Source organism: Malus domestica, chromosome 04, assembly GCF_042453785.1.
Source record: "Malus domestica chromosome 04, GDT2T_hap1".
NCBI classification, from domain to species: domain Eukaryota; kingdom Viridiplantae; phylum Streptophyta; class Magnoliopsida; order Rosales; family Rosaceae; genus Malus; species Malus domestica.
Window position 1 is genome coordinate 20,426,448 of NC_091664.1, and position 12,485 is coordinate 20,438,932.

At 34.0% G+C, this 12,485-nt stretch overlaps 1 protein-coding gene and 1 long non-coding RNA gene across 2 annotated transcripts; both read right to left on the reverse strand.

Annotated features, from left to right (window-relative positions):
- Positions 1-534: 534 nt before the first annotated feature.
- Positions 535-5,547, reverse strand: LOC103433478 (short-chain dehydrogenase TIC 32 B, chloroplastic-like). The gene is made up of 8 exons (XM_029101163.2): positions 5,061-5,547; positions 3,864-4,095; positions 3,687-3,766; positions 3,165-3,318; positions 2,993-3,071; positions 1,287-1,371; positions 1,078-1,124; positions 535-979 (listed from the first exon to the last, which is right to left on the reverse strand). The coding sequence occupies exons 1-8, from the start codon at positions 5,176-5,178 to the stop codon at positions 806-808; spliced, it is 969 nt and encodes a 322-aa protein (XP_028956996.1). The 5' UTR covers positions 5,179-5,547; the 3' UTR covers positions 535-805.
- Positions 5,548-9,553: 4,006 nt separating this feature from the next.
- Positions 9,554-11,807, reverse strand: LOC139194906 (uncharacterized). The gene is made up of 3 exons (XR_011579665.1): positions 11,399-11,807; positions 10,767-10,831; positions 9,554-9,989 (listed from the first exon to the last, which is right to left on the reverse strand). It is a non-coding gene; the product is annotated as an uncharacterized lncRNA (long non-coding RNA).
- Between the last annotated feature and the right edge of the window lie 678 nt (positions 11,808-12,485).

A 12,485-nucleotide genomic window follows, 5' to 3' on the forward strand; every position in this document is an offset into this window, starting at 1 on the left:
TTGGACATTTCTTAGTGTCATCGAGTGTTCTTTGGTCTCTTTGCCAACAAAAAGGGTTAGGTGGGTGCTAGCTGGTGACGTTAAGAAGTCTCTTTCATCACTTTTTAAATTTAGAACCTTGTTTTTTTTAGGTCTTCATGGTCATTTTGCATGAGGTTAAATTTGTCAATAAAATTTTCGTATTAAAGTAGGAGGAAAATAAGATAATTGGTGCGTACAACATCACTTTAAAATTTCAAAAGAATGGAACTGAGTTCACTCTTTTCGGCCTCTTATATATATATTTTTATTTCTGACCATAAAAGTGAATAAGTCAAATAAAAACAACAAACATGATTAATAAAATGTGCAAGCAGAAAAAATTGTTTATCATTTTCATATATTTTTATACTTCATTCCTACTTTTGATTTTCTTTTAGGCACTTTTAGATTTGGTCCTAAGTTTCACCAAGGTTCCAATTTGGTGCAAAAGGAAAAAAAGTTGCTTTGTGTTAAGGATGAGTAGTATCTTATTTTAATCCAAGAGACAAGGAGTTCACTCCAAAGCAAAATTTCAATTTAAACTAACATTAAAGTTAAATAATTATGACAATCACTATGACCCTAATAGCACCTATATTATCCAACAAACGGCTTATTCCTTATGGGAAATAACATTCAAACGACTAATATGACAAAACGACAGTATTTCAAATTAATCACTCAATAATATGCAGACTTTAACATTTCGATGGTATGTAAGTTTCTCTCGAACCTTTGCATATAATAATGTTGTCGTAGATTTAACACAAGATGCTTCCAAGATTCACATTTTGGAAGCTCCATCAATCAACTTGTTGCTGAAATCACAAAGCTTTTTAGCCAAGTTTTCATCACCAGCATCTTTGCTGGGTTTCGTCTCATTGCAGTCGACATAGTATTTTCCGCTTATACCTTTCAACTTTGGGTGCAGTGCCACGTACAATGTTGTGGCTGCTCCCTGAAAAAAAAAAAACAATAACATAACAAGCCAGTTAATAACAGTTTAACCCCTCTGTTAAAACGAGGAATTGAAATATAATTAGTGAGACTAATCACCTGAGGTACGTTCTTCCACATGCAAAAGGTGAATATCTTAAAAGCCTCTGGAAAAGAAGGACCATTCAATTATGTTAATACAATACCACGTGTTATAACTTAAATGAATTGATACAAACACCGCAGACCATATCATGCAGTGTATTGAGCAAGTAAGATAATTGCTCTTTTATTAATTCCGGATGTGGGGAGAGTGTAACATAACATACTCATCAAAAGAGGACTATGCCTCATGAGACGTGTCGTGATCAATCCTGGGTGGACAGAGTTGACTGTAATGCTCACCCCTTCTTCCTGCACACAGACGGGCAAAACAGTATACCATTTAGGACCAGAACTTGACTTGAGTTTACAAGAAAAAAAAAAAAAAAGGTTGATTGACATCAGAAATTACTAGCCACATCTTTACAGAAAATGTTGATTCCCATAAAATGAAGAATTATAATTGGATCATTCATTTTTACATAGATCGAGCTTCTCTGCCCTCACACTTTTCATACACTCTCATTCTCTCCTATTTGTGCGGTCACGGTTAAGTTACGTTAACATTTATATTACTATTTCTTTTTGTCTTATTATCTCTATAAAAAAAAATCATTATAAAATGTTGACATGACTTAACCGTGATCTCACAAAATAAGAGAGAATGAAAATGTATGGGAAGTGGAAGTACAGAGAAGCCGGATCCTTTACATGGCTATGTGAAACATTTCACCATACAAATATCATGATTTGAATTGATTGTTTTCTTTATCATCTATAAAAAAATTTAATTGATTTGAATACAGTTTAATCATCCATATATGTCGAACAAATCGACTAACAAATAATATTCTCGTGATCAACCATCAACTTGTTTGATTCATATAGATAATTAAACGGCATCCAAATATAATAAAATTTTATATAAATAATAATAAAGAGAATGAATAAATCAAAATTTCAAATTATGACGTTTAAACAGTGAGAGACAAGCAACGTCCTAGTGTAAATACCAAATTGCTACTCGACCCAATGATCGTTGTCCGTACGAAAACATTGATGACTCTTAGTTTTGTGCATAGGGACAGCCATCTTTGGCAAAGCTCAATATACTTTTTGGTTTCGTAGCTATCTCAAACTAGAAGGGTTAAATATAATCTCCTTAATAATTTATTAGTCTTAATTTTACTTTTTAAATTTATTAGTTAATTTGACTTTTGAATGTTTTCAAATTTACTTGTTGAATGAATCAATTATTGCAACTATATTTAGCCATGCAAATGCTCATTTGACTAAATAATGGTCTTGTGGACTCCATAGAATTATAGCCCAGCTTTCGGTTAAAGATAAATTTTTAGACAAATTAGATAATATTTTAACTTTTGAACCTTTAGTCATCTCCATTGGAGTGGCCTAGTTTTGTATCTCCGAGACCCGCTACATCTGCCTCCAGAGTCTTGTAGGGATCATATATGTTTATTGTGAGTGTGAGTCCTATGCGGCACAAGTTACCAACTTTTGAGGCAAGACATTAATGAAGTGTCAAAACATCCCTTCTTTTGGACTACAATGAGTAGATTGAGCATTATATAGATTGTCGTTCTTACATAAGATGCTTTATCGTAATAAAAAAAAAAAAAAAAAAAAGCCGATACCAAACGTGATGTGCGATTTTAGTAAAGAATTAAAATCTAAATGAGTAGATTGAGCATTATATAGATTGTTGTTCTTACATAAAATGCTTTATCGTAATAAAAAAAAAAAAAAAAAAACCGATACCAAACATGATGTGCGATTTAGTAAAGAATGAAAATCTAAATGCCTCGTGATTTAATTGGTATATGATGCACATGTGTAACAATGGTCGGGGAATTTTATGGAAATTAGGATGTAAAAGAGGGTAATGCACAGCATATAGGTAAAAGGTGATCACCTGCAATCGACGAGAGAGCTCATTGGCGTGCAGTATGTTTGCTAATTTGGACTGCCCGTATGCATTTAACGTGGAGTAACTGAAAGGACACATAAAGAACAGTGAGCTAGAGCTAGCTGCTTATAAACTATCAAACCATGGAAAGAGATGGATTACTCAAATCATTACTTACCTATCTGGATCATTGATCCTGTCCAATCGAATCCCGCCTTCGTAAGTGCTTGTATGAGCAATCGATGACAAATTCACAATTCTGGCTTCCACACCAGTAGTTTGAACTGTAGTCTTCATTTTTTCAAGCAGAAGGTTTGTTAACAGAAAATGACCTGTAAAATAGGTAAATATAATTAACTAGATTGCAATCAGTGGAATAAAACACTTCCAACCCCAGTACTTTAGAAAAACACTAGGCACCAAATGAATTTGACTGCTAACTACCAAGTAGAATATGATAAGTGCCTAGCAGAGCGGTTTGTTCTCCCGATAAATTTTTTAGAGTGCCGAGAACACGGTTCGATACATTAAGTGTTATAACACAATAAGTTGGAATTTCTTTTTCAAGTTTCTAACCAATTGTATTATTACACTTGATGTAGCAGCATACCGAAAAATCTATATGTTCTCCCATTCAAGATGGGCCCCACAGTGAAATTTGATAGATGACAACAAAAAAGAGATAATAGTAGAAAATTACCAAGATGATTGGTTGCAAATTGCATCTCTATTCCATCTTCTGAAAGCTGGAAGGGGCAGAACATAACACCAGCATTGTTTCTGCAACATATATAAAACCAATACATATAAATATGTAAAACTGAACAACTGAAAAATGGTGATCAAATTTTTAGGAAAAATGGAAAGAATTTATCACATTAAGAGGTTGAGAGGGAGATCGAGAGCGTTGAAACTATCGACGAATGCTCTAACAGACTTGATAGAGGAGAGGTCAAGTTTCAGAATATCGATTCGAGCAGTTTGATTGTCTTTAAGAATAAGCTGTTTAGCTTCGTTTGCAGCCTCAAGGTTTCTGGCGGCGATGATGACATGCGCTCCGCGGAGTGCCAACACCCTTGCAGTCTCCAACCCAATCCCACTAGCCCCTCCTGCAGTTTACAAAACAGGGCCAGCAAAGTTTAATTCAAACCAGAACATAGTTAATCCAAGAAATAAGATATTGGCCCAGTTTCTAGTTAATTAGCTGCGCAAAATTTACATTCAAAAGCAGTATGGTACAGCTTGATACCGCTTTTGATTTCATGTTTATTTGTGTATGAAGAAAGTTGAGGTTACACACCAAACAAATTAGGAAATCAAGTGACATGTAGCACGTGTCAGCAAATCTAACTCTGATACTATGAAAGTATATTTAAAGGTTCCACCCAAATTGTCACTCAGTACTACGATTTGGTGGTATTCATCTTCATTTGGAAGTGAGAGGTCTTAGGTTCGAATCTCGTGGATGACGAATTCGATACCAAATTAGGCTACCTATTGTGTGGCTTTGCCGAACTCCCCATCCCCTTAGTGTAAAAATATCGATTTACTAAAAAAAAGGTTCCACCCAAACTTATTTTGTAAATGGAAATGATAGTCCAAATTCTTATAAGCTCACGCAAAACTTAACTTTCAAAAGTGGGACAATTCAAATCCTCACATCCATATCTATAATTTTGTTCATAATAAAACCCAGCAAAGGGTTCCAATGAATGACAAAGCCATTTCTTTATAGTCATAGTTAGATTTATACACACGATTTTTTTTAAAGAAGATTACGATATTTCCCTTATTGATAATTAATCAATACCAACAAAACCAACCATATTTGTCCTCCTGCAGATTGGTAGTCTGAAAGAGCCCCACAATTGAAAGAAAAAAAACCACAAGTAGAAGGAAAATTAACACCTTAAAAGAAATTTTTATGGTGCTCCCGAGTATTTTGTATTATGTTCTTTTAAAACCATTAGATCAAAATCATTGTATTTTAGACAAAAATTTAACGGTTAATACTCCGGACCATTAAAAATCCCCATAAAGGACAAGAAAAAAAAAATATGGAAATAGAACTGACCAGTAACAATGGCGGTGAGGTTGGATGCATCAACTCCTTCAGTAACCTGCTCAGCAGTGGAAGCTGATCCAAACCCACTTGGCCCTCGCCTTCCCGTCACCAATGCAAAGAAACCCATCTCCCAAAAATCTCACAAAATTAAGCAACCAACCAATAACAAAACTCCACAGAGTCAGAGAAGCTCAGAGTTCTTTTTTTTTTTTCCTTCTCCTTTTTGTCAAAAGCACAAGAACATGTGAGGGACGATTTGAGTTATTGAAGGTCTTTCTTGCTTAATTTATAGCAATTTGGAATCACAGAATTGAAAACTTTTAGAGGGTAAAGACAAAGATGCAGAACCAAAGCAAACAAAAATACATTAGATGTCATTATGGCGGGTTGAGTGTTGGTATTTAATAACAAAAATTCTTGGTATTTAACCCTTAAATCTTGATTTTTGTTTTTTAAACAAAATCAAATGGTTAAATATTCAGAGTATTAGATACTCCGGAACACCCAAGAAAGTCCCAAATAATATCAGGTTTATTTATGACAACGCCACTTCAAACTCTATTCAAGGCTCATTTAAGGATTTTTTTTCAGTTCCAAGGAGTATCTGATGTTTTAACTGTAAGATATTTGTTAAAAAGTAAAATAAAGAGTGGAGTAATAAATTGGTATCAAACTCTCATGAGATTCAAATTTAAGATTTTTTAAACTCAATTTTTTTTATTAACTCTCTAAAATTAGTTAACAAAACCGCCAATTGTTTATATGGCACAAACGAGACCCATTGTTGTAAAGATGTGTGTCACACACCTCGACAACAATTGGTCTTATTTGTTCCACATAAACAGTTTTAACATACTTGTTAAATAGTAATGCTAGAAGATCATATGATGCAGTTGTTAATGATTGAATTAAATTAACGGGATTTTAACAATAAGAGTCAAAGTGAGACACAAATTGAGTTTCACCAGAGACGTAAATGTAATTAACTTGATATAATCAAGTCGGTCGAATTTACTGTTGGGAGGCAATTTAGGGTAAGAATTAAAAACATGTCCCGCCCAATTGGGATTTTGTGAGTAAATGAGAAGTGTAACTCTTACGCGTTACCGTCGAGTCCAACGATTATGTCATTCAATACCAATCGGACTTTGGTGGCGTCTAGGTGTAGGACGAGGTCAAAGGACCAATCGTAGCGCAAGGAACGGGTGTTGTGGTCACGTCATGACTCCTGTATGAACCCATGAACATCCTGACTAATTCCTCTATGTGGAAACATTATACTGTCGTAGCGAAATATTAATGCGTAGTATAATTCGTTTACATGGTACAACATGAATGACCAAATAATATGTATTTTGTACTATTATAATATACGTGAAAGGTTGTATCAAGTGATGGTACTCAGATTCAATTAGTAGTATTGTTTCGATGATCTGTAAATGAATGAAACCATTTATATTAATATTAGTCACTTAGTACTACGGTCTAGTGGTATTCCTTTTCACTGGTATGTGAGAGGTCTTAGATTTGGTTCTTACCAAAAGTGAATTTGAACCACATTATTGTTAGCCCATTGTGAGGCTAAACTCACCCCCTTCTCTTAGTGTAAATAATATCGCTTTGTTAAAAAAAAAAAATTATATTAACATTAAAAAATTTATATTCTCACTATCAATTAATTTCAGATAAGCATCATATACCTATCAAATTACACATTGTTAATTAGTTATTCTTAATTAAAACATTTTCTTAAAGAACTTGATTAACATTATTGGTTCAATGCGTTTGACCTGAAGGAAAAAAAAATATGAGTCACATCCCGGCCGCTTTAGATTCCTAGCTTAGGGCTAGTTTGGTATTGCTGTGATTTGAAAAAAAACTTCTGTGAGAATAAGCGGCTGTGCTGTGAGAATAAGCGGCTGTGAAATAAATCAGCAGAGTGATTGGTAAACTTTTTTGTAAAAGTGCTTTTGGAAAAAAAAAAAAAAAAACAGTCTGATAGTGGATCTTTTCATTAAATGAGCACTGTAGCTCCGTGTGCTTTGAAAAAAAACCAGTTTTCCAAAGCTGCAAATAGCAGCTTCAGCTTTTTCCTTTGATTTCAGTTTATTCTCACAGCAGCTTCCAAAATAAGCCATTTTTTTTTCAGTTTACCAAACACCTAAAACCCTCACAGCTTTTTTTCATGGGTGCTTTTTTTTTAAGCACCTCACTCCCAAACCACCCCTTAGTCTTGGAGTCAAGTGTTCATTTTTATACAGATTACCATTTTAAAAACATTACATACCAAGCTACCAACTAACAAAGTTAACAGTACAATCATCAAACAAAAACCAGAGGACAATGACCATAAAACATTTGAAGTTTCCAATTGCACCGCAATCACACCACAAAACAATATTATATATGCGCAAGTTTCTCATTCAGCTTTTGGAATCGCCATCAATCAATTTGTTGCTGAAATCCCAAAGTTTTTTTTTTCTTTTTTTTTTTGCCACTTCGCAGGAATGATCAACATTTGACATTTGATTGCAAAAATATTCAGTGTTTATTATGTTATTATTACATCATCATTGTGTGGTTGTTATATCATCATTGAATCATTGATATATGATCAATAATTCAATATGATTAATATGTCATCATTACAAAAATTGATCATTTATGCAATGAAATCTCAAAAACTAATCATCCCTGCTAATTGCTCAAGTTTTGTATTGCTAACTTTTCATCTATAGCATATTAGTTTATTGGATGTAAAGCCAAGTGAGCAAACAGTTGCAAAGAAAGACAATGAATGATCGCACGATGTACGATGAACGGATATAATTCACGGATTCTTGAGATCCTCATAAAGAGGATCTGGATTCGCCGAAAACATGATGAAAGAATGATACTTGTTATTAGTGTATTGAATGTAAACCCATGTTAGCAGACTTCAAATCTTCTGCACTCAAATCTCTTTAGCCTTTTTGTGCTCAATCTATTTAAGTGACACGTGTCATTTTGACTTAATTTATCTTTTTATTCTATTTTTATTTTTATTTTATTGAGGAGATAAGTTGAAGCATTAACGCTATTAAGTGGGGTTTAAATGAATGGCCAGAGGTCGCTCAAGTAGATAGCGCATATGGACGGCATAGAGAATTTTGAATACAGAAGAATTGAACTTGTATCAGCAAGAAGCTTTTAGAATTTTTATTAGTCTATGCAATGAAGTGATGACTTAAACATCTCTAATGGTCTTCCTAAATGAGTTCCTAACGGGAATTTAGGGAGAATTTTAAAAACAAATCAACTTCAGTCATGCTCCCTATGAACTTCCTAAGATTCATATAGGAGCTCCTAAATATAGTGAGGGAGAAATGAACTCTTAGAGCATCTTCAAAGAAGATGTCAAAAAGTCAACATCAGCAATAATGGTAAAAAACAAGACATACAAATGTTTTCCAACCGAAATGCCAATTCCTATGTGGCAGACATGGAAAGTCAGCAGAAAAAGTTGTTGTCAAATTTGATAGTAGTTTCAAATCTATTTTTAGTAATTAATAAATAATTTTTATACTTATCTTTTGTTTTAAAATACTAATTGCAACTATAAAAGTAAATAATAGTTTAAATTTGACATATTGGTTGGAGAACGAAACTTACAAAATAATGAATGTGCCACATAAGACTTCAAATTTAAATTTTATGTTTAAAATTTGTCAAATCCTAAGTGGAATGTCATGTAATCAAATTTGAAGGTCGAAACAAGTTTCAACCGATATGTCAATCCTATGTGGATTGACATATGAGAAAAGGTGATGTCAAATAATTTTTAATTATTTGTGTAGGTCCATTAATGCACCAATTATAGATCTTAAAATTTTATTTTAATTGATTTATTTTTAAAATGAATTCTACAAATATCATTTATAACAAAAAAACATATCGGTTGGAAAAGAGAAAATTTGACATTGCCACGTCAGCCATCAAATTAACATTTAACATTTATCTTTTGACATCTCCATTAGAGATAGAGTATCTCCAAAGGAGATGTCAAAATCCTAGGTGGAATTTTACTGTGTATATTTGACCTCAAAAGTCTCTCCAACCGAAATGTTATTTGCTGACTGGATTTGAAGACTTTGTGATTTAGTGTCAAATTTGACATCAATGTCAATTTTATTTTTAATTCATTTAATGATGAGTCATTTATTCCACTAACATTTCAACAAGTAAAAATTTTATTTCAACATTTTTTAAATAATTGCAAGCATTTAAAACTCTATTTAAGTAATAAAATAACATTTGACAATTCGGTTGGAGAGATACATAATTTGACATAAGGCTTCAGATTGTTACATCAGCCATCAATTGTAATTTGACTCTTATAATTTGACATTTCTTTTGGAGATTGCCTATCCAAAAGAGATGTCAAATCCTAAATGGAATGTCATGTAATCAAATTTTATATGTCAAATTTGACATATGAGAGCATCTCCACATGAGATGCCAAATTTTAAACATCAAAATGATACTTGATGGCTTATGTGGCAATATGACATTTTGTACAATATTTTGTTCCACCCGATATGTTAAATAATAATGTCATTTAATAATTTATTTATTTATTTATAATCTTTTTGTGGAGTCCAATTGACACACCCCGACCTGGAATGTCCACCTGGATTCCGAATCGAGCTGTGTTGGCCAACACCCGGAGGGTGACGAAGCCTTGAAGTGTAGTGATGTGGAAAATGTGAATAAATTTAAAACTAAAAGTGCCTAAATACAAGAGTACCCTAGTGAGCGGGAATGAACCAATTTCACATGTGATGTCAGAGCATAAGTAAAGTACAATAAAATAAGATGAGAATTATACCATTGAAGGTAATCTCCGATACCAAGATTTGCTAAGAATCCTCGTCAACAGGAATGCTCAGCCACTAAAACCTAGAAGGGCAAAAAACAAGGGTGAGTGGGCCTAAAAATAAATATTTGTAAAACCTTTTCGAAAACATAATAACCCCTAGCCATAAAACAAGTGTAGTTTCCAAAATATACATACTACGTATAGTAAGAAAATACTTACTGTAGCTTGCAATATTTCAAGAATTAATACGGCACAATATTTCGTAAGTAGACACATGATGTCCGTAATCACATAATCTCGCATAAGCAAACATATCATATCGAATGCTCATTGACACATGCTGACACACGAGTTCATGCAAAGATATTCTGGCATGAACATGACTGGGTGTAATAATGACATACGTTATAATACTACAATCACGTGAAGACTGGCGCTATGCGTAGCACATACGAGTCCTAATTGCCTATAGCAATCTAGAACAATATTGGCACCTACAATGGATCCAAAGTGAGCGTACGGTGCGATGTGCACATACACGTGAAAGACTGGCCCTGGCCCGGATGAGTACTAACACCGGTGCAGCAAATGATGAACAGATAACATAAATTTAGTCATGCCATAGTGATTCGATAATTCTAGTTAGCATATATTATTCATGGCTGCAAATATAATTAAGGCAACCCATGCATACTTGTGCATCTCGCAGGATTCAAAATAATTTCGTAAATTCCGTCATTTCGCTAATTCTTGTTAACATTAGTCTAATCTAGGCATATGTAGGAAATTATTTTTCAAATGTATAAATGGAAACTAACAAATATGTATATACTATATAAAAGAAAAGGCCTACTCACAGATCATGTCGTCGGGTTGAAGCTGTTCGAACTAAGAAAGCTGGAGTCATCGATAATAATCACACCTAAGTATAATATTAGGACCCATTAATAAAACACCACTAAAATAATTAAATTTGGGAAAATGGAGTGCAGATTTGTAATCATGGCGTCGAAATACGCTAAGGAGGGTCCCTAACAAATTTTACAATAAGTCAACGGTCAACCCTAAAAGGTCAACCAAGCCGCCCCGGCGGTCAACTACGTCAAAACTTTGGAATTACACTAAATGGATTTCAAAAATAGATTTGGGGTGTCGAAATTAGTCTAAGAGGGTTTCCGAGAAAATTTCTAAAAAGTCAAAGGAAACAATATTTCGAAGAATATTCCAAAGAATATTCCAAATCCATTTGGTAAATGGGCCAACCGGATCTAGGGTTAATGGGTCGAGCTTGGATCAGGTTTTGGGCTTAAGCCCTTTTTTTTTTTCCTGACGGTTGTCGCTGCAACCGCCGGAGATTGGAAGAAGGAAGTCGAAACTGGGCGCAGTTTGGCCGGGAAAGTTTGAAATGCTTTAACGAGTGCATTTCTCAACAAAAAGAAAAAATTCTAAAGCCAAAATGAAGTTCAAGAGATAAGGAACAAAAATATACCTAAGTGGGGCTGAGTCGTAGTCGATATTGGCTAGAAATGGCTTGTAAAGCTTCGGATGGTTCGTCGGAAAACTAGGGAGTTCTTTCGAACGTGGTTCTATGTTCCAACATCATTAAACTGTCTCAAAATCATCTAAATTGTCATCTTAGGCACGATCTACAAATTTATAGGAAGGTTTCAGGCCTTACCTTCGTCGGATTCGATTTTTGCACAATGATGGTGCTCTGTAGCAAGGAAGTGATGGGTCTTGGCCTGGGTTAGGTTTGTGATGGGGAGATTCTTTGGGTGGTGTTCGCCGGAACGGCGAGTGATGGTGGTGGTGGTTTGCCATCCGAGAAAGAGAGATAACTGAGGGAGATAGAGAGAGAGTGAAGAGCGAGAGATAGAGTGGGGAGAGCTACGGGAAGAAAAGAGAAAAAAGAGCCTGGGAGCTCTGGAAAAAAGATGACGTTTGGCAAGAAGTGAGATGAGGATTTGTGTAGGTGTAGGCCCCATGATCAGAAATATAATTAAAATAATAAAATATCATTTTCAAAAAAATATTTAACTAATAATATAGTAATATAAAAGTTTGAATAAATAAATAAATAAATAAATGAAATATAAAAAATAAATTTTTACGAAAGTATTTTTCGGATTCGTAGTTCCATAAAATTTTCGTCGTAACTCTGAACTCGATTCAGCTTGCTCCTATGCGTTCGTACCGTTGAGTACTTCGAGAATACGATAGAATAGTAGCTCGTACGTGTCACGAAATAACGGTCTACGAAATTCAATTATCTCACCTCTAGGGGCATTTTCATCAATTCACTCATTTAAAATTAATAAAATCGTAAAATTAGGGAAGGATTGTCACAATCTACCCACCTTAAAAAATTTCGTTCCCGAAATTTGAAATAAGTTGCTATGCATAAAATACTCAAGATAGAAAGAAAATATATAAAGAATAAATCAAGCTAGAGCGGTTGCATAAAAGAGAATAACATTCTGTTGCGATTGGATTGCAATGGTTCCTCTTTCATGCCTCCAAACTCATACTTTCCTTCTCCTTCAGTATAATATTAAAATATAATACCTTTATAAAAA

Excerpts from the sequence above, each read along its gene's own strand:
- LOC103433478 (XM_029101163.2), bottom strand. The coding sequence starts at position 5,178 with ATGGGTTTCTTTGCATTGGTGACGGGAAGGCGAGGGCCAAGTGGGTTT. Across the intron at positions 3,767-3,863 it reads CTCCCTCTCAACCTCTTAAT|AAACAATGCTGGTGTTATGT; the intron begins GTGATAAATTCT and ends TATATGTTGCAG. Across the intron at positions 1,372-2,992 it reads AGCTCTCTCGTCGATTGCAG|GAAGAAGGGGTGAGCATTAC; the intron begins GTGATCACCTTT and ends GTCTGTGTGCAG.